General features: G+C 39.0%; 1 protein-coding gene across 7 annotated transcripts in view; it reads left to right on the top strand.

Moving 5' to 3' along the window:
• The first annotated feature begins 7,355 nt into the window (after nt 1–7,355).
• Nucleotides 7,356–27,188, top strand: part of OGDHL (oxoglutarate dehydrogenase L) — a 54,247-nt gene continuing 34,414 nt past the window's right edge. The window contains exons 1-6 of one of the 7 annotated variants that reach the window (XM_048945775.1): nt 7,356–7,496; nt 10,379–10,613; nt 15,846–16,025; nt 20,766–20,868; nt 23,939–24,054; nt 25,953–26,107. In XM_048945775.1, coding sequence (XP_048801732.1) covers nt 10,407–10,613; nt 15,846–16,025; nt 20,766–20,868; nt 23,939–24,054; nt 25,953–26,107 — 761 coding nt within the window. In that variant the 5' untranslated portion in view covers nt 7,356–7,496; nt 10,379–10,406. The other 6 variants (XM_048945773.1, XM_048945777.1, XM_048945774.1 and 3 more) reach the window with 6 other exon arrangements.

Here is a 27,188-nt window from a genome sequence, read left to right as displayed (position 1 = left end):
GTGCTGGAACAGCTGCCCAGAAAGGCTGTGGATGCCTCATCCCTGGAGGTGTTCAAGGCCAGGTTGGATGGGGCCCTGGGCAGCCTGGTCTGGTATTCAATGGGGAGGCTGCATGTGGCCCTGCATGTGGCAGGGGGGTGGGAGATTCATGATCCTTGAGGTCTCTTCCAACCCTGGCCATTCTGTGATTGTTAATAATGACAATTCCCTGTGCTTTTGTGCTGAAAAAAATCACCTACTGATTGATTGGGTCCCCTAGGCCTTCATTTCACCACCTCCACGTGCACAAAAAAAATAACAGCCAAATCCAGTAGATTAAATTTAATAACACAACAAATTCAAATCTTTTTTTTTGCTATCTGAAGTTCAACCATTTGATGACAGGCAATCGTGAGGACTGGATTTGTTTTTAAAATGAAAATTAAGTACACAGTCAGCCAAAAGACAGATAACTTAGTGATTGTTTTAAGTTTTTGAAGTCTTAAAATTGTTTATCAATCAGTAATTGGCGTGTGAGATCTGGAAACAACAAGATGAATTTGCACCTTCTGTGTCACAGTTTGGGGCAGTTCTATGACTGAAACAGGAACCTCCTTTGCCTATAAGGATTGCTTTTGGCTTTGGTAATTTGAAAAGCTTCAGGGCTAATCAAATTCTTGCTTGCTCTAAACAAACATTCCCCTCTTTTTTCCTCAAATCTTGATTACATGTAACCTTCACATAGCCTCAAAATGTCAATAAATTACTTCTAGATTGGCTTCTATTACAGTCCAGTAAAAGCTCCTGTAAAACTGCACTCGTGAAAAATGATTAGTCAGTGGCCAAATAATTCATGTATATGCTTAAATGAACGGGATAAGGCTTTGCTGTTCTGAAAATTTGTGACAATGACCCAATAGATTTATGACTTAAAAAGTTAAATCCAATATCAAATTCTGATGTCTTGTAATACTCGTGCAGTGCTTCTCTGCAAGGTGTGCACTGAGGTTATAGATTGCAATGAGCACATCTTGTGTGTTGAAAAAATAAAGGTAGATGAAGTAACTAGCACCCCAAGTATCATGATGTTGTACCTAGGAGCTTGTACCTTAAAGCTTTTCCTAAAATGAATATTCCTGGGCTGGCAAAATTGTCTAAGGAAGGCTGGGTGGGAAACATGAGGCAGAAGGTGCTCAGGGACTTGTGACAGGGACAGTCGTCTGCTCAGAGATCATGACAAGATACAGGCAGTGCCCATGTCGTACAAAGGTAAAATTCACAAGTGCCAGAATACTAGACCTCAGGGATGAAACCCATGTGTGCTTTGGCCTGTGTTTGAGGACACGTTAATTCCTTGTGAGAGTCTTTGTTTACAGAAAGAGATTTCTTTATATCCTTGCACTCTGGTCCGATGGCCTCATTGCCACTGTCTTCCTCAGCAGTGTCTAGCCAATGATCTCAGCCGTGGCCTGCAAGGCTCACCCTGTCTGCATCGTAACTCAGCCTCCCGCTCGCTCCTCCAAGCCTCTACCTCATGCAGAGCGCCTGTTGTGACGCTATGTGCCAGCTATTCTTAGCAGCTTTGGACTACGGAGTGAACTGTTTGCTTCAAACTCATTTACATAAAGCTTGGGCTAATTAGAGTCCGCAAAGTGACTTACAGTCCTCGCTCTTCAGAGTGAGATCTTTCACCTGCTACAATGTGCAGCAGTGGCAATGAGTGAGGATCATGATTTGCTAGCTTGATTGAGTAAGAGATGACAGGTAGGATTTATATACTTTGCAAACATCTTTAGAGTCTACAATTTTTTTTCCTTTAATTGGCTTCAGTGACAGCTTTCCCCAGGCACCGTGCAAATCCAGCAGAATGGGTGCGATGCCAGAAAGCTCTGCTGTTCCTCACTGCAGTGCCTGGAATTGCCTGTGACTGCCATAGCAATTGGAGAGATACAAATCCAAACCCAACATCACTGTGATCACAAAACTCATCTCACTATGGACTCAGAGTCATATAGACTCACTATTTCACCCAGAGGGTGGTGAGGCACTGGAACAGGTTGCCCAAGGAGGCTGTGGATGCCCCATCCCTGGAGGCATTCAGGGCCAGGCTGGATGTGGCTCTGGGCAGCCTGGTCTGCTGGTTGGCAACCCTGCACACAGCAGGGGGTTGGAACTGGATGAGCATTGTGGTCCTTTTCAAAACAGGCCATTCTCTGATTCCACCTTTCACATAATGGTTTTCTCCTTCATGCAGTGTCCTGTGCATTGATGGTGGGATTATGATTTATCGGACTTTCACACAGCTCAAAATGCTTTAAAATAGAGCTGCAGCAGGACTGTTTTCATGCTAGTGAAACAAACACACTAAAAGCATCCACTGCTCACTGCCCTGATGAGAAGACTGGAGATATTAAAACAGTTACGCTGTTGTACCCAGAGCACCACAACTGCTTCATGTTAATGAGTACGATTCAATGAGCTCAGCATCAATGGATGAAGATTTGGTAAAATAGCAGGATTCATGTAATGAAAGCAAAACCTGCAAGGAATTTAGAGCAAAATGAGAACAGTTAATGCTGAGCTAATAAAACAAGCACAAAAAATAGCATGCTTGGGGCAAGCTTTGGCTGTTGTATATTTTCCTACAATGTCACCACTATTTTCATAGCAGTTGCAGTTGTGAAACACAAACAGTTAGCTCACCTCGACAACTGAGATGCTCAAGCTATTTCTTACTTTACTGGAGAACAACTTGACAGTAAAATACGGGCAGCAAAGATTAAAAGTACAAAGCTGTTCCACCTACAAACTAGAATCACTCTGATGGTGCCTAGCTGTTTCCAGCACTATGCGTGCTTCCAATTGGCCACCATTTATGAAAACAGGAAATGATTGTTACACTGTATGTGATAGACACCCATTCTTTAACCCTTGGATATTTTACATTAACACTTCTATTAAAAGTCCCCTTGGCTTCAGGCAGCAGGGCTGAAGGGGGCAGGAGCTGCAGGAAGAAAGTGTTAGAAAGAAATTATGAAGTTTTAACTGTACAACAGGTTTGGAGAGCAGCTTCAAAGGATCCCATTAGGAAAACAGACACGGTGCCAGAACAAAAATAAACAGAAAATGTTGTTTGGTTACTGCTGTATTACTCGGTAGGGACAGTGCATCTAAGAGAACTCTAGCTTTGAGGCACAACATGGTGTTGATTAGTGCAAATAAACCTCTTCAAGAGTCACCTTTCAGCAATTACAATCAGATGCTGCCACTGTAGCTTCAAAAGCGTCATTAGCAATCCTTACTCCCAGGGAAAACTGCAAATCTCAGACACCCTGGAAGTTTTAACTGACGGAGATCTATCTTGCCTCATGTGTAAGATAATTACACGTTCCCTCATTAGGATAAAGAGCATTAAAAATCAAAATAGGTCCTTCTGAAGAAAACACTGCCAGTGGTATAGACTAAGAGCTGAGGATAATTTTCCTGCCATATATGACAATGTCATGTCAGCTACCATGAAGTTTTATTGTCTCCTAAAAGAATGATATTAAAAAAATACAATGTATTTTAGATGTAGGTAGAAGGAAGCTATTGAGAAAAAAGATTTCTATTTTTGTTAAGATTCTCTTATGAAATACCTGAAAATACTAAAACAATTTTCTAGCAGTTTTCTCATAATCTGTTGTTAAAATAGAAAAAAATATTGTTTTTCTAATTCTTTCTGGGTTAAGCAGTTAGTACCACTTCACTCACTGTTAACATACCAAATGCTGGCAGGGCGTTTTGCATTTCACAAACATCTGAAATCCAGTTAAATTTCTACTGAGTTTCATTTGAAGCTATTCTCTAGCTATTCTCTTGCTGATGGATCTTTGGCCAGAGCCCACCTAGAGTCCTGCAGTGTGATTCCACTTAGGAATATGGCCTGGTGACTGAAGTTACTTGAAAACAACCTGTTGTCCGCAATCAGTTGAGAAGCAGTCTTCTACTTATCTGGGCTTTGGGATAAAACATTCTATTCTTCTCAGATACTGCTTCCTCCACAGAAAGAAATTTCAGAAGAGAGGGCAATTGAAAACCAGGTAAATGCTCTCCATATAAAACTGTACGTAAAAATGTCTGTAGACCAAATAAGCGTGAAGTTGTTAACATTAGTTTCTGTTGTGAAATTGGTATGAAAGGTAAATACTCCTATCACACTTGAAGGAACTTTGGAGATTGTCCAGGGCAGCCTCCTGCTCAAGGCACTGAAGTCAGACCAGGACTTTGTCCAGCCAGGTTTTGAAACTCCAACTATGGCAAATCTATTATGTTGCTGTTTATTTAACCTTGAGTGAAAAGCATTTTACTTCTATCTGGACTGAACCATCACCATTTCTGAGTCTCACCCTCCTGCCAGGCACTGTGATAGAAAGCATGGCTTTGTCTTCTTTATATACTGCTCCCAGTTATCCCACTTGCTGAAGGAAGAACAGTGATTATTTCCCTGAAGCTGCTGGCTGTGCTTCTATTAGCACAGCCTGGCATGCTTTTTGTCCTCACTGCCAGGCTGTGGCTGACTCCTGTTTAGCCTACCCAATGCAAGAAGAAGCACCAAGTTACAGGTGATTTTAGTGCTCCTCAGATACTCAGCAGCCCATATTTATTTTGGGAAGTCAGGGATATTACAGAAATTCATGGCATACAAAGCCAAGGTTTCTGCAAGCAAATGGAATGCAAATCACCAATATGAAACTCATCACTTAGCTGCTGAGATGTCATAGATAATTAATATGCTTCTCCTGTCTAGGACAGGGGAGGGAGAAAAGTTTGATAAATGATACCTCTTGACAAAAAGAGAACGTATAAGAGACTGAGAGAAAGCACTGAAGTGAATGGAAATCTGCCACCGGTGCACCAGAGTTGTGGTTTCACCTGTTGACTTTGTAATAGTAAGCAAAATGTTCTGAATCTGTGCACCTGTTAAGATAAGAAGCAGGGAAGGGTAGTCCTAGATAGTGGAACCCACCTGAGCCAACTTGAGCAAACATCATAGGATATTCACTGTCTCTACTGTTAAGCCCAAAGTGAGTCCGTGTTTTACCATTTCACAATCGTCTTGCTTTAAGAGATGGTACTTTAGATGTGAATCTATCAATCTGTGGTTTTAGACTTCAGTTGTAATAGACATATTAGGAAATAAAGTAAAATGGAGTTTCTGTGCTTGGCTGAAGAGAACTTCTGATAAGTGTTGTCTCTAGTGAAATTACTGGTAACAATGAAGAGTTGCCAAAAATACATAAATAAATGTATCTGTCTCAGGAGGGGGAGCTCTTAATGAGATTGTCCTTCTCTGAGTAATCCTGTATCCAGACCACCTCCTATGAGATTACCCTTTGAAGGAACAAACCTACTGAGAAGTCATGCTGTGTTAGTGAGAGAGTTGTGTGAAGCAATTAACCTCAGGAACCTCGGTGCTGATTGCAAGTAGCTGCTGGTCTGGCAAGGAAACCAATGTACCAAACCAAGCAAGGACAGAGGCAAGGCATTACAGTCATACAATGTTAGGCAGTAATAAAAATGACAAGTCAAATCATGCTCCTTGCTGTTCAAGAGAACTGAAGGGCAACGCATTCAATTTTCAAGAACAAATTGGTTCTAGTCCTGTTAAAATGTAGTTTGGTTTGGTGGTTCTAGTTCTGTTAATTCCTGCCTGAGTTAAGACATGAGACAAATAAAGAAGAAAGCATGTCAGATTAAAGCTGACACACTACAGAAAATAAGGATAAATGTAAAAACAACCCACGGTGAGGCAGCATGTCTTTCAACACAACAGAAAATTTCCTATCTGACTTCCATTTCAGGGGTACTATCATAGTTATCCTGTATCATGTATTTTATCTAGCACAGTTTCCTCAACATATAACATGAATTCTTTTGATATAAAGCTGGCATGAATGACCCTAAGCAAGCTGTCAAACATGGCTCTGTGTCTGCTCTGAACTGCAGATTTTCTAAGCTTTCATTTCACCAATGGGCTTTCATCCCAGACGATTTGAAAGTGTGACAATTCAGCAGGAAGCAAGGATGGTGTACCTGTCTTCCTTTAGGGGTGAGTAAAAGGAAGGGATAAGCAAACAAATGGGCAAGTACAGCTAGAACTGTGAATGGAAATTTTAAGAATTAAAACTGGAACCGTACAAAAATAGCAGGCAACTGTCTACTACAGAGCCTGTTCACTGCAATGGTATTCCAAGTCGCCTTTGACATGTGGGTTTTCCTCTGAGATGGAAGGTAGGTCTGCTCATCTTCACTATAATTTTTAATTGCATTTATGTTCAGTCAGCGTAGCATGATTGCTCTAAAGACGGCTTCTGTCTGCTCATAATAAGGTTAAAACTCAATCAGTAAATGTAGCAACCAACAATATTTCACCACTTGCCTGAAGGCTCAGTCAGCACCTGGCTGTCTGCAAGTACCTGCCTAGCACGTGCCATTTCACAGGGTTGATGAGCCTCCCTTTTGCAGCTTGGCAGCCCCTTTTCTGCCAGCCTCATCCCTGTAAGGTGCTTTTCTGGGCAGGCTATTCCCAGTACACTGTATCGTGAAACACGTTAACCGTTGGTGTTAAATATTCACACATTCACTTTGCAGTATAAATCAACAAATATGTTGTGTCTGAACTACAGCAGACTATAATGGAATGGCATTAATAACTTCATGGAAGCGTAGGGGTTGGAAGGGACGTCTAGAAGACACTGCGTCCAACGTCCCTACTAACGCAGGTTGAGCAGGAAGGTGTCCAGACTGGTCTTTAATATCTCCAGAGCAGGAGACTCTACCACCTGTCTGGGCAGCCTGTCCCAGTGCTCTGTCACTCTCACTGTAAAGAAGTTCTTCCTCGTGGTTGTGTGGAGCTTCCAGTGTTGCATTTTGTGGCCATTACCCCTTGTTCTATCGCTGTGTGCCACTGATCGGCTTGGCACCCCTCTCAGCATTCTCTTCTCCAGACTGATGAGACCCAGATCTTTCAGCCTTTCCTTGCACGGGAGGTGCTCAGGCCCCAAATCTTCTTTGTGCTGGATGCTCTGTGAAGTTTTCTGCCTTTTTGAACTGAGGAGCCCAGAATTCATGGACATCCAGGAAAGGAAGACTCGGAAGGTAGAAATAAATATATGGGTAGCAAACAAAAACTTAAAACTATTGTCTTGCGTTTTATATTCGGCCACATAACCTGGGGCAATAAAAAAAAAAAGCCTTAAACCCAGCTGTAGGCACTTAGGCAAGCTGTGCTGCTTCCGGACCTTGCCCATCCTCATCCTGGATGGCACACAGGACGGCCTTGGGGCATTTCCCATCTCCCTTAGGAAGCTTCCAGCCGCCCTCATAGGCGCTGTTGGAACAGCCCGCACTGCGCTCCTTCCTCACTCCAGCGCTCCGTTCACAGCCGCCCACCCCATCAGCGCGTCACTGAGAGCTCAGCAACGCCGCACGGCTGCGACCCTCCCAAAATGGCGCCGGGGTCGCGCGCCGCCGAGGTACGGCGGGTCGGGGGGCGTGGCCTGGGCGCGGCGGCCGCTCCGGTGTGCACGGCGCCGTGACCTCAGCGCACGCACCGGTCGCCGCGCCGCGCCTCACGTGACGCAGGTAACGGTCCCGGGGCTCGCCGCTCCCTCAGCGCGGCCCCGTGTCTGGCGGCGCGGGCGGCGGTGAGGCTCGTAGGGGTGGGCCGGGCGCGAGGGTTGGCGCGGGCCCGGGCTGTGAGCGCGGCCTGCCCGCGAGGCGCTGAGCGGCGGCCGCCGGGCCGAGGAAGGTGGACCGCAGCCCCGCGGCAGCCCCGGCGGCTCCGGGCCGCGATGAGGGTTCGCTGTGAGGACGGGGCTCTGCACGGCGGGTCGTGGCCTTGCGGGGATGGAAGGGGAGCCACCGCCCTTGTGCCGTCCGGCCTCAGGGCTCGTTGGCAGGCTGGGCTCTCGAGGCGCTCCTCGCCCTGAAGCACTAGAGGTGCCCCGGGGCTCGCCCTGCGATAAATGAGTGGCCTGTGAGTTTCTTGCAGTCCTGCTTGGTTGGGCAATTGTGCGTCTTTATGTAGAGCGGCAGCATGCTTGCCCCTCTATTCGCAGTGATCCACTGCAAGTTTTTGAGTGTAATTTGTTCATTATTTTCATTGTCTTCCCCCTACTAGCCTTGTTCTATTAGAATTCCTTTATCCAAAGAAGAGCTCTCGGAGTGAATTGCGTGCAACATGTAGGAGAAAATGAACACGGTAGTGGATGAATGAGCATTTTTGTGTAATTGGCGCAAGTCCTAAGAAACGTCTGTTAGCACTGGTGTCAGGGCTCCTCAGGTCTAAGGAAACACAGTACTGGTGCTGGCAGTACCAGGAGAATATTGATTAATGTGCGACTGCCTTTGTAACATCTTTGTTTAATACAATCTAGAAGAAAGCAGAACAAATGCTGGAAGTGCCTTGCTGTTTGTTTGATACCCTCTAGAAACCTGACTGGAACAGTCCGCAAGGCTGTCCTTGACGTTACGTCATGGCTTCAGAGTGCCAAGGTGAAAGCTGGCTTGCATCCTGGCGTCTGCACACAATACTGCAGAGCTGCACTGGAGACATTCTCACCTGTTTACAGCTTTCACTTACTTTCACCATTCTAAAGGTGCTTTGGTGCATTAAATATCAGGTTCTTCTTCATCTGGTTTATTGCTTCTTTCTTATTTTTGACCTCTGGTAGCAATTTAATTAATATCTTCCTTTTGGTTGTTTCTTGCTCAGCTTGATTCCCTGTCAATCACAGTTTCCATTTCAGAGTTGATTTAGGAAACATAACAGAGTGGAGCAATCCTAACAGCTTCTGCATGCTGTCCTGTGTGCTGATTTTTGACTGACAGTCTCAAGGCTGGGTGTGCCAGGATGTTCTATGAACACACTGGAGATTTACTTGGAATAATGTCTGTAATAATTGTTTTATTCACCTGTGACTTTCATACCTCCACAGAAATGTATTGCATATCTGTCTTTGTAGATTCTATGTTAATAGTTAAGATTGGATTGTGAAATTCAAATTGGGGTTGGAGGAAGTGACTGGTACCAATAATAAACTTTGTTTTGATTATATAATGCTGTATGCAGAATTGGCATTCATTTTCAAATCTCCCTTATAAACTATTTTGCTTATTGCTAGAAGACAGATACACACATCTCCAGGCAGGTATTTTAGCAAGAAGGAATGTGAAATTACATGTACTTAAGAAGTTTGCCACTGGAATACAATGAACTGGAATACAATGTTCTTTTAATTCCTTTTTATCTCAGCAAAGCACTTTAAATGAGAGCAGGTAACCCTTTAGAAACAAACTTCCATCCCCTGTGTTACGTGTACAGATGTTTTGTAGTAGAGGGTGAGATTCACCTGGAGTAAAGTGTGCAATAATAATTTCAGGCAGGATGGGCATAGATAGGAAATCCTGCTGATATCTCAATTCTTACTGTTGAAACACGTGAATCTTATTAAATTCTATGAGACTGTGTTACATATCTATAGTGGTTTTAGTGCTATTATGCCTTAAGAAAGAATTTTGTGTAGGGACAGTTTATTTTTAACTCTGTTGTCCCATTTGTTCTGAGCTTTTGCAGGACTTAATCAGCTTCCAAACTAGTGCTAGGAGCTTTTATCTTCCTGCAGTTGCCAGGAGCTGTTATCATGGGCAAGGTGTTGAGACAGGAGCAAGTCAGTGTATAACAAGGTTTGAATCTGTGAAATAGGAAATGGCAAGTGAATATGTCAATATGAAGACTTAACTAATGCTTATTATTAGTGGTATATAATTATTAGTATATAATTATTTTGTTAGCATCATTGAACATGGCATAAAATATATATTAAAAAAATATATTAAAAAAAAATATATATATATATTTTCAGCCACAGTGCTTGTGGTTGAAACTGTTTCTTGAACCTACCCCTGTTAGGCTCTGTAAGAGGTCACATCTTTCTTCAGCTGATTGACTGCAGTTACGGTTGCCAGGAGCTCCAGCAAAGTCAATGATTAGCAGTCTTGTTGATTCCCAGGGATCCTGGGCTCAGGGGGCACACGGTGCAAGTGGAGTTGTGATTGTTTTTGCTTTGGAAACCAGGGTGCTGTTACCAGTTACAGAACCTGGGACATGAGCTGCTCCATGTGGGGGATAGATATCAGCAGCACTTCCACGGCTGTAAGTGTAGCACTACAGATGGTCATGGAGTGGCCTCTCTCCTGTCAATGACTTCATGCCTACATGTTAAAGGGCTTTGTTAAAGAATACTCCAGTCAGAAACTTAACTTTTTGCTGTGAGACTGAATGTGTCTGTAGTTCATTTGCTGATTTTTTTATTTTTTATTTTTTTAATTAGTTCTGTTTTTGTCTTATTAATAGACTTGGATCTTCTGTTTAATAAACAAAAATGAGTCATATGAAGTTGTTTGCAGCTACGGTGAAGTGGCATGGCATTAAAACTCTGCGAAAGCCAGATGTAGCCAGGAGGGTGTTTTTCCGTAGCCAACGCTGTGTTTCATCAGGAACCTCAGAGCCATTCTTGAGTGGAAGTAATTCAAATTATGTGGAGGAAATGTATTATGCGTGGCTTGAAAACCCTCAAAGTGTACATAAGGTGAGTAAAAAAGTTAACTGTAAATCATACTATTAGGTTGAGTAGAATTGATTTTTTTGGATTTCTTATAAGGCAAGTTAAAACCAGAAAAAAAGTCTTGTATGAAATGAAAAATGTGAAACTAATTTCCCACATATTGATTGATCTAAGATGCAATATTGCAGCAAAACAAAAGTACAGAGGAGCTGTGAGCTTGGTGACCTGAGTTGAAAGAATGAGAAGTCCATTTTAGAAATAGTGAGCTACTCAGAAGCCTTCAGCATTTTTCCATGTAAAGGTTTTTAGAGCAGATTGCGAAGTAAGTGATCAGATCTTGAGAAAGATCAAAGAAATAAAATACCTTTAATTTCTTAGCTCATCATAGTAAGTTTGTATCAGATGATACAGTAGCTTATGTTGATGTTGCTTCTAAACTGTCCAAAGAAGATGAATGTATGTTTCTCTAGGTAACTGCAAGTCATAACCTTATTAAAAAAAATTAAAAATTTTTAAGAATCTTGGAAAGAACTTATTCCATTGTCTTTCTCTAGGCTACAGATACTTGTTGGTTGTTGGTTTTTTTGTTTTTCTTTAGACTGTTGCTGATATCCCATGGGCAAAATACATGGACTTACTCTTTTTAATAAGCTTTCTGCTGACAAGGAAGGCTTTCTTACAATGATACATGTATATTATTAACTTAAGAAGCAAATGGAAGTTAGATAAATTCTAAGGCAAATGACTAATTTTCTGCAGAAGCAGTGTGAAGTGTTTTACCAAATTGGTTGTATGTTCCCTTATTCTTGGGGCACATACATCAAAATATCACTTACAACCTGTTGCTGTAGGTCTGATTATCTATCTAGGAATGTGCAGGATGGATAACGTGCAAGTGATGCATGTTGAGAGGGGAAAAAAGGGGGCTGAAATAAGCAGTTCTGGAACTATTTTTTTTTTCTGAATCTTGAGTGCGATCTTGATGAAAAAGATGAAAAAGGCAGTAATGAGTCTTGAGACAGAATGTTGTTCCAATAGCAGCCGGGTGCCAGGCCTTTTGTCTTGTTCCTTAACTTGCAGCTGAAGAGACCTTCTCCAGGGGTGGCTCCTTCTCTCATGCTATTTCTCTTTGATTCGTCTTCTTGTCGCTGCCAGTTACATCGACAACCAGTGTAGAGCAAGGCAGCGTGTTGTGTCAATCTATTGACTGTAACGTATGGGGCCTTCATCTGGTATTGGTGGTACAGTTTGTTATCAGCCCTTTCATTGTGAGCATGCTGTGCGTATGAACACATCCCTCAGTGCTACTTGAGGTGTTGTCTTTATATAAATACGTATTTAAGTTGCATCAACTTCTAGCAAGCTTCTTTCACTGGGAGGAGCGGCCTTTCTCATCCAGGCCCTTTACAGCGCGGCCAGTCGTAGCGCCGAGCCCGGGCACTCGCTGTCACCTACCGGAGCGCCGGGAGCTGTCTGTGGTGCTGAACGGTCTGCGCCGCGGTGTCCCCGCAGCGCGGGAGCCTCCCTGACCCCACCGCCCTCGTAGCGGAGCAGTAATGAACTGAATGAACTATGAGTATAAAGCTAAATGATTGACAGAATTACTTTACGAATCTTCACGCTTAAATAATTATGTTTTTTTGGTGGTTGTTTTTTTTTTTTTTTTTTTTTTTTTTTTTCAGTTGAGAGAAGAGATTAATGCTGTAATCACACATAACTTTTAAATTTTAGTTTAATCAGTGAATTTAATTTTTGATTTCTTTTAAACTGCCTTTATTGACAGAAATTGTTTAGATGAGCCTTTGAAAAAACAAAATGCTGAGAACTTTAGTCACTTTGTTTTCTTAAAGATAAGGAAAATATATGCCATAGTTGTGTGGCAGAAGGTGAATTTCTGATTTTGTCATTCTGTTACAGACAACGGTGATTTCATTATTTATCCATTATATCCTGCTTTGTTCAGAGACACAACTTGTGCTAGGCTTTTATATGTTATATTCTCCTTCCTTTTTTTTCCTCATAGGTAGTTCCCTCTTATGAACAGAGATGTTTCTCCTTTTTAATGAGCTGAAAAGGCTTTTTAAATTATTATTTTTCTTGGCTTTTAAGATCACATTATTTACTTTTACTTAGAAACTCCAGTTAGTCAAGGCTCCTCAAGTGATTTTTCCCGCATTGATTAGGTATGTCTTGCCGTGTATGTTTATTTGAAAACATATTTAAAACATTCTTAATCCTAAGAATGTCTCCTTTCTTTATATACCATGCATATGTATTTGCTGGCATATATTTATTTCGTAGGAGCTTCTATTCATTGTGCAATTCAATTCCTGATTGTTTCCTGTTTTTCCTTGTCTTCTGAATTTTCCTGTCCTTAAAGTAGCCAAAACAACAATCAGAATAAAATGACGTGGGCTTTGAGAAAGGCATCATTACTTCTGCTTGAATTGTGGTGTCAGAGCCATAGATCATAAAGCAGAAGCTTGACAAAGCTCAGTTATAACTATCACAAGATTAATTACAAATTGCATGGTTGGATATTGAGTACATAATGTCTTCCATATTATCCTGTATGCAGCTGCTTTACCTTGAGCATGTAATCACTTTCTTGTTGTGCATACTTGGAAAAAGGGTGGTTTTGTTCCTCTGTTTGACTTTTTTCCTCTGTTTGGTTTTTATGTAGTGATGCTCAGTGTGTGTCTTTCTAAGGATTTACTCTTTTTAGTGCAGTTGATAAATATCATGTCACTAGGGGAAAAAATAAACATTGGCAAGGTTACAGATGTTTTAGTTGTTGAAGTGTAATGCTGTTTATTATATGAGTAAGATATCGCCACTTAATCTCTTGAATTGTATGGCGTTAATTGAGAAATTAAAATAGTGGTTAACTGCAGTAGGGATTTGCTGTCAGAATAAAAAGCAGAAGAATGTATCGTGTATCACTTCTGTGCCACTTCAGATTTTTTTTTTTTTCCCCTCATAGATGTGTATAGATGTGTTTTTCTATTATAAGTTCTCCCTACCATATTTTAAATTTAATTAAAATTTAAATTTAGTTGAGAACCTTTAGGTAAGCTGTGAGACCAAGTTTGTCTTATGTCTTTTCAGTCATTTGGTAAATGCCGTTGCCAGAAACTGGCATCAATACACAAGACTTGAGGACTATAATCTGGTATCAATCTTGAAAGGCACTACAGAATTTTTTAAAGGCTTTGATGGATGGATGTCTAGAAAAAACTAATTTTCTGTAGCCAAATGATATATTTTCCCTCCCCTCTGATTAAATGTCAAACCGGCTCAACAAATCAATAAGTTCAAAAACACGCTAAGAAATAGTGTAGTTTCCTTCTCTCTTAGCTGTCGGTGTCTTCATATTTGAACCTTTTGAAGGTTTTTTTTTGTTGTTGTTGTTTGTGAATTTGCATGCAGAAGGGATCCCGTGTTTGCTCTTAACCCAGTAGCTTCTTGGGCAAATTCTCTTGGATTTTATTAGCAGATGTCTCAGCAGTCCACTAGTTTAATACTCAGTTTTTCTGTGGGACTGTGCTGTGATAACTTTTAACAAAACAAAGAAATACGATCGGCTCTGCTGGGAAAAGAAGGACCCTGAGATAAGCAAAACACATTCTTTATTTAAACTTTGCGTGAATGTCAGATTTGTCATGGCTCGAAATGTGTGTTTGGAAATTACTAAAATAATGAAAATTAATATCTGTATTGACAAAATAGTTCTTGCAGTCTACGTACCCTTACTTTCAACACAAAGATATTGTATTGGTTTACCATGGTCTGGGACCTGCAATCTCTCCGACCGTGTGTTGTATAGGTGTAGAATAACAATATGGTTCTTAACGTGGAGTAAGGTATATAGACAGAATACCAAAGGCAATACAGTTGTACTGATAGACTCTTGAAGACCATTTATAGGATGTTACATGGATTTGGACTTCTAATCTAATTGTGACAGGTAAGGTGTGATGCAAAGAAGAGTAAAGGTGGTAAGCATGACTTATTTCCTAAAACTAACCATGACGTGTGAGGTGCCTATCTTGATTTGCAAGGTGTGTACGAATGAGACTGTGTTACATCAAGCCTGTATAAGAGGAGGGTGGATAATTAAATATGTTTATCATATTTGTAGCAATGCAACTTCATATTAATAACAGAGTATAAGAGGTGCCTTAGAAGAGTTTCTTTCTGGCATTATGCTCATGTTCATGAAGAAGTTTCTGTTCACAGGTTCAATGAGTGCTGAACCTACTTCTACAACTTAAACTTGGAAAACCGAGTGAGGTTTTGCCACCATAGGTTGGCCTGCTCATAGTGTTCCTGAATGCCTTAAAACCTGCAGAAATATCAGTGTGAAGACTGTCTTTATTAATGAAAATATAATTTTAAAAATATTTTCTTGTTGCCTAACTGGTATTACATCGTTTTCTTTCCTTTGTGTATTCTGCAATGAATATTTAAAGTGAATTATATAAAAGTGTAGGTGGAAGTAAAAGGACTTTTTGTTTTAATTCTGTTTCTGAAATGTGTATTCTTTTGAAGTTGTCACCTGCAACTGAAACCAGGGCTGTGATTTCTTTGATAGTAAGGTGTCCTGAGCTAGCAGGGAAGGGATCTTTGACCAAAAGCCTCACTCAGCAGAGTGGTTTCTTCAAGAAAAGTTCTTAAGGACTGAGTCAGCATATTCATTGAGTATCTTAAATATCATGAACTATTTAAGTATCATTAAAGGAATGGTTTCATTTCAATTATTAAGGTTTTCAGTTTTAGAGGCTTGGTAGCTCTTTATTAACAGCACGATTTTATACCTGTTACTGGTTGTGTAAATCAGCTTTGCCGTGAAAAAGCCGTGTGAATGAATATTGTATCAGGGTGCTTTGCACTCATATTGTTGGGAGTTTTCCACTGAGTAAGCTCAGTCTAAGAAGGCAGACAAAAAGGTTTCTATGTAAACAAAGACATGGAGATGCTGCAAAGGTGTGGAGCATTTACATATTGGACTTAATGACCTTTCTGGCATCCTTCTAGCTTGGTATATTCTGGTCTCTTATCATTGCTTATGAGGTTACAGAGGCAGAAAAGATAGAGCTTTTATCCTGCATTGAATATGCTCTTTTGTTGCTGTTAGTTGTACTTAAGACTGTCATGCAGTGAGATACAATTAGTAGCTTGAAGCTGCTGCTTTTGATTGAAATATTCATCTGAGGTAAGGAATTTTCTTCCTTCCTTCTCTGTACGCATGTCCAGTCTTGGGATTTGTTTTTCCGTAATGCGAACGCTGGCCAAACGTATGATCCTCAACTGCCAGATCAGTTGGAAAGAAAGGCATCATTTCTTCAGAGCCATGGCCTGGCCCGGACACCGGGGAAAGCTGAAAAACTTGTTGAAGATCATCTTGCTGTGCAGTCTTTAATAAGAGCGTACCAAGTAAGTGTACTGAGGGGAAGGGGTGAGGAGTTCATTCCTTTGTGACCAACCTTTTCCTTCCTTTCATTTTTCTTTTGATCTTAACATCTGCCTATTAAGACTTTTTTTTTCTCTCCAGCTCAGTTGACCAAATTGGGATGATAAGTAATAATTACCTCAACTAATTTTACGTCTTACGAAGAGAGAGTATGGAGGTGCTGATGTTCAGATGTGTGCAATTAAATAAGAGCTTTTCCCACTCTTCAGCAACAAACCTTTCCACACAGTTCTAAATGCTTCAGCCTCCTGTAAGACAGAAGGAAATGTGCTTACCTTCTCATGCATCCAGTGTGCATGTTGAGGTTTTTGATATGAGCAGGATTATTTGTAGGGAAAAAGAGAGGAGAAATAATGAATGAAGCAGAGGCTGAATTTTGGGAGGCTGAAAGGTACTGAGTTTAGGTCAGCTTTGATGAATTTCTTTTAGAGAAGCTATTCATCAAAATTGACTTTATTTCACACTCTGATTTTTTTTTTTTTAACCCTTTTATTAAATTAAATAGCATAATTTCCTTTTTCCTCTAAAAGAAAAAAAAGGATTTTGGAAGTGATGCAGCGGTTTTGGTTACACGTTTGCCAAGTCTAAAGCAAGTTGAAGTATTTCTATTTGGTCTTGTGTTTAGTATCTTAATTTCACTGAGGGCTTAAAAACAGTGTGAAAACTTCATTTTCTACATATATTGCCTTGTCACCACCGATTCAGATATGAATCCTATTAATCCAGTTTTTGGAGAAATATTGTAAGGGAGTAGAAAGGTTTGTGAATGCAGAGAAAATACAAAGCTTACTTTGAAATATCTATGTGGTAAACGACTCCTGCAGCCTATTGACTTTTGCTTGCAATAAAATTTTGTTGAAGAATTGGAAAAAGTTAGGGAACATGAAGCTACTTTGACTTGAAACTCTTTAAGGAATGGCTGTTCTGTCTCCTGCGTTTGAAAGTGTGCGTTATCTGACTGAAGTGATGGAATAGAAATGTCTTTGTAAATGGCAGGAACCTATGTGTCTGTGACAGACAATGAGAGAGGATTACCTAAGGCAACTGTCTGTTTTTAAAAGGTATTTAATACCCTCTAAATTCAGCGTTGAAGGGATTAGATCAATTTGTGACCTTCCTTTGCCTGATAATGAAATGAAATTGAGAAAGATACAGAATTTTCATTTCTCAGACCTGTCACTGTTTTATGGTTTTTGTGGTAAACTGCCCTGTGGTCTGTTGAGCAGGTCTTCTGGAAAGGCAGTTAATCTATTGCTTTTCTAACGCAAAGCACAGGACACAATGAAGGCATTTCCAGTGGAAAGTGTGTGCTTAACAAAAATGAACACAGACACTAAAATGCTTTTAAGTTTAATATCTTGGCTCCTCTTTTATTTAATTATGTTTGGAATCTGTGTCCAGAATGGTGTTTCTGACTGCTGCTTTTGATGCACCGTGATTTAGTGAGATGCCTGTGAAATAAGCCACTGTTTTGATACAATTAATGACAATTGTATTTTGATTTGAAGCTGAATTGGATGTGAGGTTTTAAGTTCTATCCCAGTGCATAACAGTCATGGACTTTTGTTTGATATTTGGAGCAGATATTCCAAAAATTCAGCTAGGCACTGGCACAGAAGCATACCTTTTGGCATCCTGTCTCCACCATCAGTACTGACTCAGGTGTTTTGGCTTGGTCCCTCTGAGTTTGTGTCTTCTGACCCTGCATGTGGCTCTTTTGAATTCAATATCGTTTAGCTCCTAGCAAGTAAAACCAGCTCAATTAACACATACATGTTAGCACCTCTGCTAAATGTTATCTGATTAGGATGTGGCGAATGAGCTCGTGTTGAAAATAACTATGTTCTTAAACTCTGTTTTCATAAAATAGTACGGAATAAAACTAATTGGTCTTGTTGAACTTGGTAGATCACACAGTATGGCAGTTCATGTTAGATAAGGGGTAATTTTTCTTAAATTTTTTTCTTTTCTTGTAAGATACTGCAAAAACTACAGGAGTAGCCATATCCATTTGACTTTGTTTCCTTTCATTTCTGGTTTTTAAACAGAGCTTGAAGCTGTGGTTACTACAGAAAGCTTTCTGGAGGCATGGAGGATGGTATTTCCAGTGCCTCTGTAATAGCAGGCAAACACTTTGATTTTAAAAGTGTTAAACTGAAAAAGAAAAGTATGACTTTTGTTAGGTTCAAGAAAAGAAAAAAGAATGTTTTTTTGAAAAAACATTGAAATACTTAAGTAAAATTGCCCTTTAGATGCATTTAGATGGCTTGCAAAATGTAGACTTCATTTGCAAGGCTGCGTTAAATTTTGTTCTTGTTGTGCCTCAATATCTAGTAGCTGATTTTTGTTCAAATTAGAAATACATTTTTCCTCATGTTAAAAGGTCTGCAACTGAGGAGGAGAGTAAAAGTACCCAGTCTCTAATGTACCCTAGTCTGAAACAAGAAAAATAACAAAACCTTTTGCCACGGGCTGCAAAATCACTTTACAAATGATAGGTCAAAGTGTAGTACAGAAATACTGTAAACTTCACTTGATGGTCATGGTTGCTGCATGTAGCAATATATATGTATATAGTTTAGCTGGATGGCTTTGTGATGCTTTGCAAATTGCCTGTTAGATGTAATATTAGGATAGTATTTAATTATTTCTTAGAAACACTGACAACCATCAGTCATTTCTACTTGCCTGTTTCACCTGTTCATTCCAATAAGGTGAAATGTGCAAAATGCATAAAATTGATTGTGCTGAGGGGTGTCTATCAGGGAACAATCTACAAACCATACTTAGAGGATATGCTGTCCTCAGCAGTAACTGCTATGTTATTTAGAAGGTCTTTTGTACTAACTCTTAGTGTGAAAATATTTCATGATCTCGACAGGATCAGGATTTAGCCCTTGCTGTTATCTTTTAGTAACCAGTGGTCACTTGTGTGAATCCTTTTGACTTGAGAAGATGTGTATATTTTCCAGATTAAAGAATTGTAATGATTCAGTAGAAGACAGATTTGCTAAGCTTGGAAATGAAGCACTTAGAGACTGTTTTATCTCATCTGATTGAGCTGCAAGATCTGCCTTGCTTGCTTTCTTGCTTGTTTGCATGTGTTTGCTCATGCATGCTCAACTATCTCTTTTTTCATGTTTGCTTGTAATTTTGTGCTGGCTCATCCTTTACCCTCTCCTTCACTCTTACCCTCTATCTCTTGTGAAAACTGGGCACAATGGATATTGTGTACTGTGTTTTAGTTAAAGACCAACTGCTCCTGCAGTTGGTAATATGGCACAATGCTTTACTAATATGCTCTTATAGGTTTTGGCACTCTTGCTAATAATCTTCCAGCTAATACTGGAGAGCAGCTGTAGCTTAGGGAGGTGAATTCTTTCCTGTTGATGATGCTGGAGACAGAATTGTTTGCTTAGTTCCAGTCAGATAGACTTTGTGCTGCTGTAAACAATGAAGTGGCACAGATGTTGCCGTGGGCATCATTTTGCCTGTCAGAGCTTTATTACTGGTGATTCATGAGATGCAAAGAGTCTCAGAGGCCAGACTGAATTTGCAGGGCTGGTGGTTCTAAATAAGATGCCTTATTTCAGTTTGTTTGCTTATGAGTGGAATGGCTTTTGTTGTGAAATCTTCTGCAAATACAGAACGTCTGAATAGTGTTTTTTATAAGTCACTTCTTATAAATGAGCCAGACTTTAATCCCTCTCTAGTACTTTGTGATGTAAGTTATTAATGTTCCAGTTTATTAATATGAAGAGACAATTGAGATATTAGCAATGTGAATGAAATTCTGCTCATATGATCTGAATTTCTCCTTGAAAAGTAGTAAGGAGAAAGTAGTCAAATCTTCATCAATTAAAAGCTTTTAATGAGGTAATTTGGTCTAGGAGTCTCATGCATAACAGAGAGCATATAAAAAACAAAACAAAACAAAAAAAACAACACAAAGCACTCGTGTGTCTCTATTGAATTAATTAGTTATTTCTTCTGTAGTATTGTTGTGTGTTAATGTAAGGCACTAATCTATAGCAACTTGTGTGCATTGACAGCAGCAATCCTGATAACTGAAAGCTGACTAAACTCCCCACTTCCTGTGTGTTCTCTAGTATCTTCAGTATCATTCATATCATAGACTAAATTTCCGGAATTTCTCACATGAAAATAGAGATTGCTGTGTGATGTGAAGCTATGATGTGATTGCTATGTGATTATGAAGACTGATTTTTTAACTCCTGATATAAAATTGTTTTTCATCAATCCATTTTTTAAGGTCAGTAATACCATATTTTGGTGTTCTGCATCTGCTCAAAAGAAGACTCAGGCATAAATATTAAACAACCAAAGTAGAAAATATACAAATTATTTTCTGAACTTGATCCAAAGGTTCAGATTTTACCATCTATATCAGTTTTCTTTATTTATATTTCTGTGAAATTCTACTTTAATGCCAAGCAAAACCTTGCATTCTAATTTGTAGCCTACAATTATTAATAGGGATAGTATAAATATCTGGAGATATTAATAATGCTTATTTTTTGTTCTTTAGGGGCAAACTTTGCAACTGACTCTTGACGTTAGCAGTGTTTGCTTGTTTTGACTTCATGGCTTATCTACGCGCTTTGGAGAGGTAGTGGTGACTTACTCCCTTTGTCTGACTTTAATTAGCTTGATTTTGTTTTTCTGTCACTTTTTGTTTTCAGATCCGTGGCCATCATGTGGCTCAGCTAGATCCTCTTGGGATTCTGGATGCAGACCTGGATTCGTTTGTTCCATCTGACTTAATCACTACAATCGATAAACTTGGTGAGTACACAGCGTACCTTGTTATTTGCAATGGTTACTTGTCTTTTTTCTATCTCCTTGGGCTGAGGTGATTGAATGAGACATTGCGGGAAGGCTTGTACCTTTTGTGCTTGATGGTATCACAAAATAGTTAGATGTTTCTCAGTAAGGAGGCTCAAACTTCATGAAGATAAAATTTCTACCCTGAGGTCACTGGTAAGGTTGCTGTGAGTTCACTTTCAGATGAGTAACAATTCTAAATATAAATATACAAATTCTTACTTTTTTAACACCAGAAATTATTACTAATCAATGCATCAGACCAAGTTCTGGTGATCTAAATCACTTTTGTGCCTTCATGCTTGGTACCTTTTTTTCATCCTGATTAAACTTCAGATGTCCCCAATCGAAACAAGAAATAAGCAGAATGGTGGACAGGGGAACCACCGTGGCAGAAATTTCATACCTAAGTTGGGTTCTAGCCTCTGGTATTTATCCTTTCTGTTACACTTGAAGAAGCAAAGTCTGAAATTATCAGAAGAAAGCATGGGAACTATAGAATTCATGAATTGTATATAATCAAACAATGATTATTATTAGTTTGCTGGAAGAATAGAGTAAACAGGGATCTGCTTTTGAGATGGTTGGTAAGGATGAGGGTTTCTGCTTGTTAAGAGGGCATGTCTTTTAGAAGTAGTACTGACTGGTTTCTTTATTCCTGTTGTACTTGAATGAAGAAACATCTGATTGATTTTTCTCTGCTCTTCGATATACCTGGTTTGTTTGAAAGGTGGTATTCTGCCTGATAAGGACAGTGAATCAATTTTTCTTTGATACATAGGGAAGCTTTTTGAACTAGTCATAAAATGTGGTGCAAGAAGCAGATAAAACACGTTCTGCTTTGTTTTACTTTAAGTACCTCTGCTGCTGCTTAGTCTCTGTTTTCTGTTTCTGGTGGCACGAAGGGAAGCAGTTCTGATCCTTGATCATACAAAAGCAGTGGAGTGCTGAAGTCTGTAAACAGAGAGGTATTGACACAAATCAAGGTTCACTGTGAAGTTTGTCAGCCTTAAAGACAAGAACCTACTAAAAATAAAATGGATATGTACTAACTGAAGATAATTTGTTCAGATCATAAATGATTGTTGCAATGTCAATACAGATTAACTTTTTACAGATAGTTTAGTGCAGTGATTGGGCAGGAGAGATGATACTGCAAGCTCTGTGAGCACAGGAAAAACATGCTTGGACTCTGAATGAGATGGGAAGAATGTGTCTGAAATCTTAGTAACTGAGCTAAAATTTCCATGATTAGGTTAGAAATTATCTTAAGTGTTGTCTGTCACAAAAATCTTTGAATGTTTCAGGCAGAAAACATTAGAACAGCCTCAAATAGCACAGAAGGTGTTTTAATGTTTCATTTTCCTCTGCATTTTTCCTTGTCACAACTTTCTGGTAGGAAGTTTCTTCTGGGAGTTGCTTTTGAAATGCAGTAGTTACAGGTATACCTACTGCACATTCAAGTCCTAGAATTGCTGAAGAACTCTTCAGTTTCACTAAGATTATGGCTCTTTAAATACAAAGTGATGCTTCTGTAAACATGCTGCAGTACAAAGCATAGGTGTTCTGCGTGTGCCTGTACATGTTCTGTTCTGTTGTTTTTTTTATAACAGAGTATGAAGAGCCTGTGAAGTCTGGCAGACAGCAAAGAAAAGGGTATAGAGTGGTAGCACTACTTTGTTTTAAATGAAACTGTTCACCTCCTCCCCCCCACCTTTTTTTTTTTTTTGTGTGTGTGTGTTATGAAAAAGAAAAAAATTAACAATATATAGTATTAACTTTAAAACAGAATTACTGAAAGTGCTGTATAGTAAAGTAAAAGTCTTGCAGCACAGTCCTTTGGCCCGATTCCAGCTCTAAATACTAACTTCTGTAGTTATTTAATCTTTAATTGCCTTTTTTTCTTTTCTTTTGTATTATAAAAAATAACAGAGAACACAGCACTGTTACATGAGGGTTTAGAAGTTGTGTGTTGGCTTTCAGATCAGTGTTAAAGTGGATGCCTGCAACTTTGCAGAATAAAAACAAGATTTTAAGATTATATGTATTTTTTCATTAACAAGTCAAGATTAAACGTTGTCCCATGGACTCTTTAACTTGCATTGATGCCTGTCTTGCCTGTGCTGTATTTTGGCTTTTGAAACTGCATGATGGTTAAATATTTTCTTTTAATTGTGTTCTAAACCATGGATTTGTATAGCTCTAAATCTAGATGATGTGATATGCTTGAACAACACTGTGTTTTAGTGGGGTAATATGCTTTATAAGCTGCTTTGGAAATAGTGCTGTACAGGTCATTTCACACAGTGATCTTTGAAACTAACTTCCCCATGAAAAGACAGGGGAAGAAATACCTTGATAATTCTACCAGAGTGTTTGGGCAGAGTTGCATTGAATGTGTTCTGTTTTTTTTTAATTATTAGTATTGGATAAATCAATCTGGCAGGCATCCAACCGGCCTGTTAACTGTTTCTGTGTGTGAAAGCTCGTTCTTTTTGGTTTGGTTTGTTGCTTTTTTTTCCCACAAGGAAGAGATCCTGATCATTACAATTACACTGATTATTACAATGACATGTCCAAGGAATGTTTGGATTTTGTGTTGAGGGGCCTGGTTTATTGAGTACTAGTAGTGATAGGTGGATAGTTGGACTGGGTGATCTTGAAGGTCTTTTCCAACCTTGATAGTTCTGTGATTCTGTGAATTAGTCTTTTCACTTAACAGTGAAGTACAAAATGCAGTACGGAGTGTCAGTGAGTCAATGGCAGTGTTTAAATGGTAAAATTTAAAGAGCGTTTAAGAAAGAATGATTTGTAACTTCCAGTCAAACAGTAACTGTAATGAACACATTTCTTTAAAATACAGAGTGAAGTGCGTTATAACAAGGAATGCCTTCAAATATTCTCATTTTCAATTCTTAATCTTTCTCAATATTTCTTTATTAAACTTCGGTTTGTGGTTGTTTGAAAAACAATTCTGATTTCCTTTTTGCCTTGCACCTTGCGTTGCAAATTGATAATGCACATGTTTTAGGGTTTTACGGCTTGCATGAATCAGATTTGGACAAAGTCTTTCAACTACCTACAACCACCTTCATAGGAGGAAATGAGAACAGTCTTTCTTTACGAGAGATCATCAAACGGCTGGAGGTCAGTATGACATCTTTGATTTGTGGCTTGTTTTCATCCCTGCAGAAGTGAACTTTTTCCAATTGTAAGTCACAGAGAACTTATTTGTCATTTATTAATACAGCAAGCGTAGAATTCAGATGACAGAAGAAATGTCTCCTGTACTGCTTTTAGAGATAGTAGTTCCATTAGTTTCATCTGAAATATGTAGTTGAAGGATAAATATAAAAAAGGAATATGTAGAATACTAATTCAGCCCATAGTTTTGCAAAAAAGATCTTATATTGATCCATTAACTGAAACCAGTAGAACCTTTATAATTTGTGTTTACTTGCTATCACATATTAAAGACTTGCAAACAATACATAGGATGTGCAGGGATTTCTCTTGGTGTCCTGTCTTCAGTGAGACTTTTATCTTAGTAAAAAATAGGAGAATTGGGTACCAAATTGATGAAAGCCCAGCTGTAGTTTGTAGACGGTGATGATCGTTGCTTCTATCACCAGTCCCCTTCTTTGAGTTTTGTTCCCTGACAAATACAGCTATGCCATGTGAAGTCATCAAAGATAGTAAATGATTTACATAAATGTACATAGAGGAAGTTACAAACATTAAGTAGAACTTGCAGTGAATTTGTGAACTACTAAGCTAGTAGACATGGAGTGTTCTTGACTGTGCTTTTTTTGGGATCTTGTAGTGTTGAAGTAGTAGAGATTTCATTTTGTTGCATGGCAGTGAAATCCGTTGCAGTAGATAGGGCTAGGGGTGAGTGGGGTTTAAAAAGGTAAAATAGAGAACTGAATCATGAGTAAGCAACATAAGTAGAAAATAAATACTGAGCTTATAGGAACTCTATGCTTTAATCTGCTGAAGTGTAAGAGAGTGAGTTGGGTTGCACATCTGACCCACTGTTACATTAGCTTATCTAATGCACAGACAGTGTCTACTGTGTTTGCTTTGGAGCTCAAAATGTGTTGTTTTTTTTTTTTTTTTTTTTTGTACTTCCAGCATTCTCGGCAGTAATTTAAAAAAAAAAAAAAAAAAAATCCTTAAAATTATAATGTACAAATAAGGGGAAAAAATCAATAGCAAAATCTAAAAGCCTTGAAAAACTGATCTGTGTTAAAGAGAAAAACCTTCCAGTTTCCTTCCTCCCACCAGAGCTTTGGATTTTTTTTTTTTTTTTTCATTTGAAGCTGAATTAAATGACTTCTTAGATGCAGTAGAGAGCACATGCTATGTGTTCAAATTCACAATGCCTTATTTCTATTGACTGTATTTTAAACACAATTTTTCTGGTAAAATATTAGTTTTGAGGTAAGAAGAAAATAAATACAACAAGATGCTAAAATTTTAAAGCGTCTGTGTAGTTTTTGCTTTTCATTTCTTTCTCTGCTCTCAGCTGCTTGGATTTGTTTTTGTTTTTTCCATTCTTGGTAGCTATCTGATTACTTGTATGAGACTTCATAGTTGTCTTTTCATTGTCTTTATTACTTTAGGTGACCTTTTAAAAAGGTGGGATATATTTTAATAAATTATTTGAAATTTTTGCTGTTGTGTATAAGGAAGGACTGTGTATGTCCAGAATAGGAGTCTTGAGTTAGGTGAAATATGGCAGGAAGTTTAAGGCAGACATGTTGGCCTATTTTGAAAATCCTTTGGTAATCCAAAGGAAAGTCTTTCAGTACAAAACTATTCAATGTTATTCTGTGGAGAAAGCTTTCAATTTAGTGAGGCAAAGCCTGCATTCAGTAAAATAGTTTATTTGCCCATAGGATTTGTGTGAGGAGAATCTAGGGGAAGAGAAGATAAAACAGGATTTTCAGAAGTGCAAGAAAGTATGATTTTCAAGTTCTACTTGTTTTTTTCATGACCCATTAATTCCTAAAGCCTCCTGAATTGGTGTTTTTACACCCTAGAATACCTACTGCCAACACATAGGCTTGGAATTTATGTTCATCAATGACGTGGAGCAGTGCCAATGGATCCGGCAGAAGTTTGAGACACCAGGTGTTATGAAGTTTACAAATGAGGAAAAAAGGACTTTGCTGGCACGGCTGGTGCGCTCAATGAGGTATGCTGGGGTGGTGCTGGGAAACTTCTCTGTGACTGCTGGATATGCATCAACATGGGAAGCTGGTGGGCTCAGTAAATTTCAGGTAGAGGTTAAGAGTTGAAATGAAACCTAGAATGCAAGTGTGTATAGTTAACCTGGCCTCATTATCGAGGGGAAGCACGTACTATGAGGTTTATCAAGGTCTGTGTAGTGAATTTTAATGTTCTGTTTTCTTAAATGGGAAGTGGTGATCTTTGCCACTCACACAGACTTTTGTGGCAAATGCGGCACTGTTTGGATTAGCTTTTGGAGAAATAATGGGGAAAAAATGTTTCAGCAGACTAGTGATATCTATGTGAGAACATTCATAGCCTGTTTCAAAAAATAGGAGTCATAAAAAGGTCCCTTCCAACTCTAAGGATTCTATAACAAATTTGGGTGCTGATATTCTGCCATGCGTATATCTTTCTGGTAGCACATGGTCAAAAGAAATCATATCAATCATAACTATCAATTCAAAGAGAATTTTTAGATAAGTGGAATGTTAACCTGAGTTTTGTTTGACTCACTGGGATACTAATAGTCTCTTCGGAAAGCTGTGTCAAGATGGGACTGGATTTAGATATTATTTCAAGTCTAGTTTTTGTCCTCTGCCTTTTGAGGTACACTGAAATGTGCTGGCAGCAAGAGTTTTGTTCTCTGCAGTGTAGGAAAGCATGTCTGGAAGCAGCTCATTGATTTCTCTCATTGTGACTGTGTAGAAATGCTTTATTTCCAGAGCCTGAATTAGATTCTCTTCCCAGGCATGAGATTTATGCTAGCTGTTATGTTTTGAAACAGTTTGCATATCCCTTGGTAAACACGAGAGTTAGCAATATTTAAAGGCAAGTTTTTTGATTAAGCTTCTCTTTTCAAAGACTTAAAAATGAAAGGTGCATTGGAAGTCTTGGAAGGTAAATTGCCAGGCATTTTCTTTGCCAATATTATAACAAGATTGTTTGTCCAGTTATAAGTTAAACAGAAATAAGTCACTTACTGATCAAGTGAATGTTGCACCTGTGTAAGTTCATTTTTCAAGCTCTCAGTGTAATAATCGCCA

The sequence above is a fragment of the Lagopus muta genome, chromosome 5 (assembly GCF_023343835.1).
Source record: "Lagopus muta isolate bLagMut1 chromosome 5, bLagMut1 primary, whole genome shotgun sequence".
Classification (NCBI taxonomy): Eukaryota; Metazoa; Chordata; class Aves; order Galliformes; family Phasianidae; genus Lagopus; species Lagopus muta.
This window is presented reverse-complemented; position numbering and strand designations above follow the sequence as displayed.